Consider the following 1390-nt stretch of genomic DNA (forward strand, 5'->3'; position numbering starts at 1 on the left):
TAAAATTACCGTCGTAACACGATCTTTGTGATCGGAATGCTAATGTTGTGTTTGAATATTACTTACGTGATTTCATATATTGCTGATATATCTTGACTGATATATTAATGATGTGTTCTGCGTCACGTCAACATTATGGTTTAAAAAAAATAACCAAAATTCCATTTAAAAAAGTAAAAAAAACAGCGTTATTACATTAAGACTGAAATTTAACAAATTATAACGGGGATCATTCCTTTACTTTTACATCTTTATAATTGTGTGAGAGTTTTTTTTTTAAAAAAAAAGCTGACATTTCACGACCATGCAGGTTAGAACCACGTAGTACTAATGAAAGGTAACATACAACAAATTGAGACAAACCCCTTAAGAATTCCTCACTTTTGTTTGAAAAAATTGACATGCATAACCCCACATCTTTTAATGTAGTATGTCTCTTTGACTTGGACTCGCACGCTTGCACGCAACTATCACCAATAATATCACCTCAAACTCCATTAATTTTGCTCATTCTTTCCACACACTTTTCCGAATCTTCTTCATCGATTTCCTCTTCTTTTCAACGACATATATAACTTTCTCTCCCGTTTGCATATGCAATACATTGTTTCCGGACCCATTACGATCAGCTATAGCATCAGAGATGACCGAACACCGCCGTCATCGGAGGGATATCGTCGTTTCCTTTGCAACCATGGTCACCCTAGCTTTTCTCCTACTTGCTTCGATACCAGCTCTTGGCTTCAACCCAACTCTTCATCTAATTAGTAAGTACTCTACATGTAACTTAATTAAATAAAATTAAGCAGATTTGAAAGTACACGATGAATCTTAATTCTCATCCAAAATCATTTTTAGTTCAAATTTCCATGAACGTCAAATTATGAAAATCCTATCAATTCTTAAAATTTTTACATCAGGAGTTGAAGATAAAGATACTAGAATAAAGAGAGTTAGATATGTTGTGTATCAATGTAGGTGTTGGAGAGAGGAAGAAGATTAGAGAGGAGGTGGCCGATGCGGTTACGACACGGCGGCGACTGGCTGGTCTGGGCTCATCACCGCCGACTTGCAGATCAAAATGTGGGTGGTGCTCGCCGTGTAAGCCGGTGCACCTCCCGATTCATCCTGGGTTGTTTAGGCCATTAGAGTACTATCCAGAAGCTTGGCGATGCAAGTGTGGGAACAAGCTTTTCATGCCTTAAAAAGGGAGAAAAATGATAATATAGAATAAAATAAATATATTTACGTTATTTGCCAATTAATTCTTATTGTTCTTATCATTTGTTAATTATACCGCAGAAACACACTGGAGTTTATACAGTATTGTTACATAACAAACTGGTCAAAGGCTCAGATTTATTCGGAAGAATTTTAAGTATAATTTTTT

The 1390-nt window shown here is 35.8% G+C and overlaps 1 protein-coding gene across 1 annotated transcript; it reads left to right on the plus strand.

Moving 5' to 3' along the window:
- The first annotated feature begins 450 nt into the window (after positions 1–450).
- LOC140966671 (EPIDERMAL PATTERNING FACTOR-like protein 5) lies at positions 451–1363 on the plus strand. The gene is made up of 2 exons (XM_073426924.1): positions 451–767; positions 979–1363. The coding sequence occupies exons 1-2, from the start codon at positions 644–646 to the stop codon at positions 1203–1205; spliced, it is 351 nt and encodes a 116-aa protein (XP_073283025.1). The 5' UTR covers positions 451–643; the 3' UTR covers positions 1206–1363.
- Positions 1364–1390: the final 27 nt, after the last annotated feature.

Source organism: Primulina huaijiensis, unplaced genomic scaffold, assembly GCF_012295235.1.
Source record: "Primulina huaijiensis isolate GDHJ02 unplaced genomic scaffold, ASM1229523v2 scaffold207628, whole genome shotgun sequence".
Classification (NCBI taxonomy): domain Eukaryota; kingdom Viridiplantae; phylum Streptophyta; class Magnoliopsida; order Lamiales; family Gesneriaceae; genus Primulina; species Primulina huaijiensis.

Excerpts from the sequence above, each read along its gene's own strand:
- LOC140966671 (XM_073426924.1), top strand. The coding sequence starts at position 644 with ATGACCGAACACCGCCGTCATCGGAGGGATATCGTCGTTTCCTTTGCA. Across the intron at positions 768-978 it reads CCCAACTCTTCATCTAATTA|GTGTTGGAGAGAGGAAGAAG; the intron begins GTAAGTACTCTA and ends GTATCAATGTAG.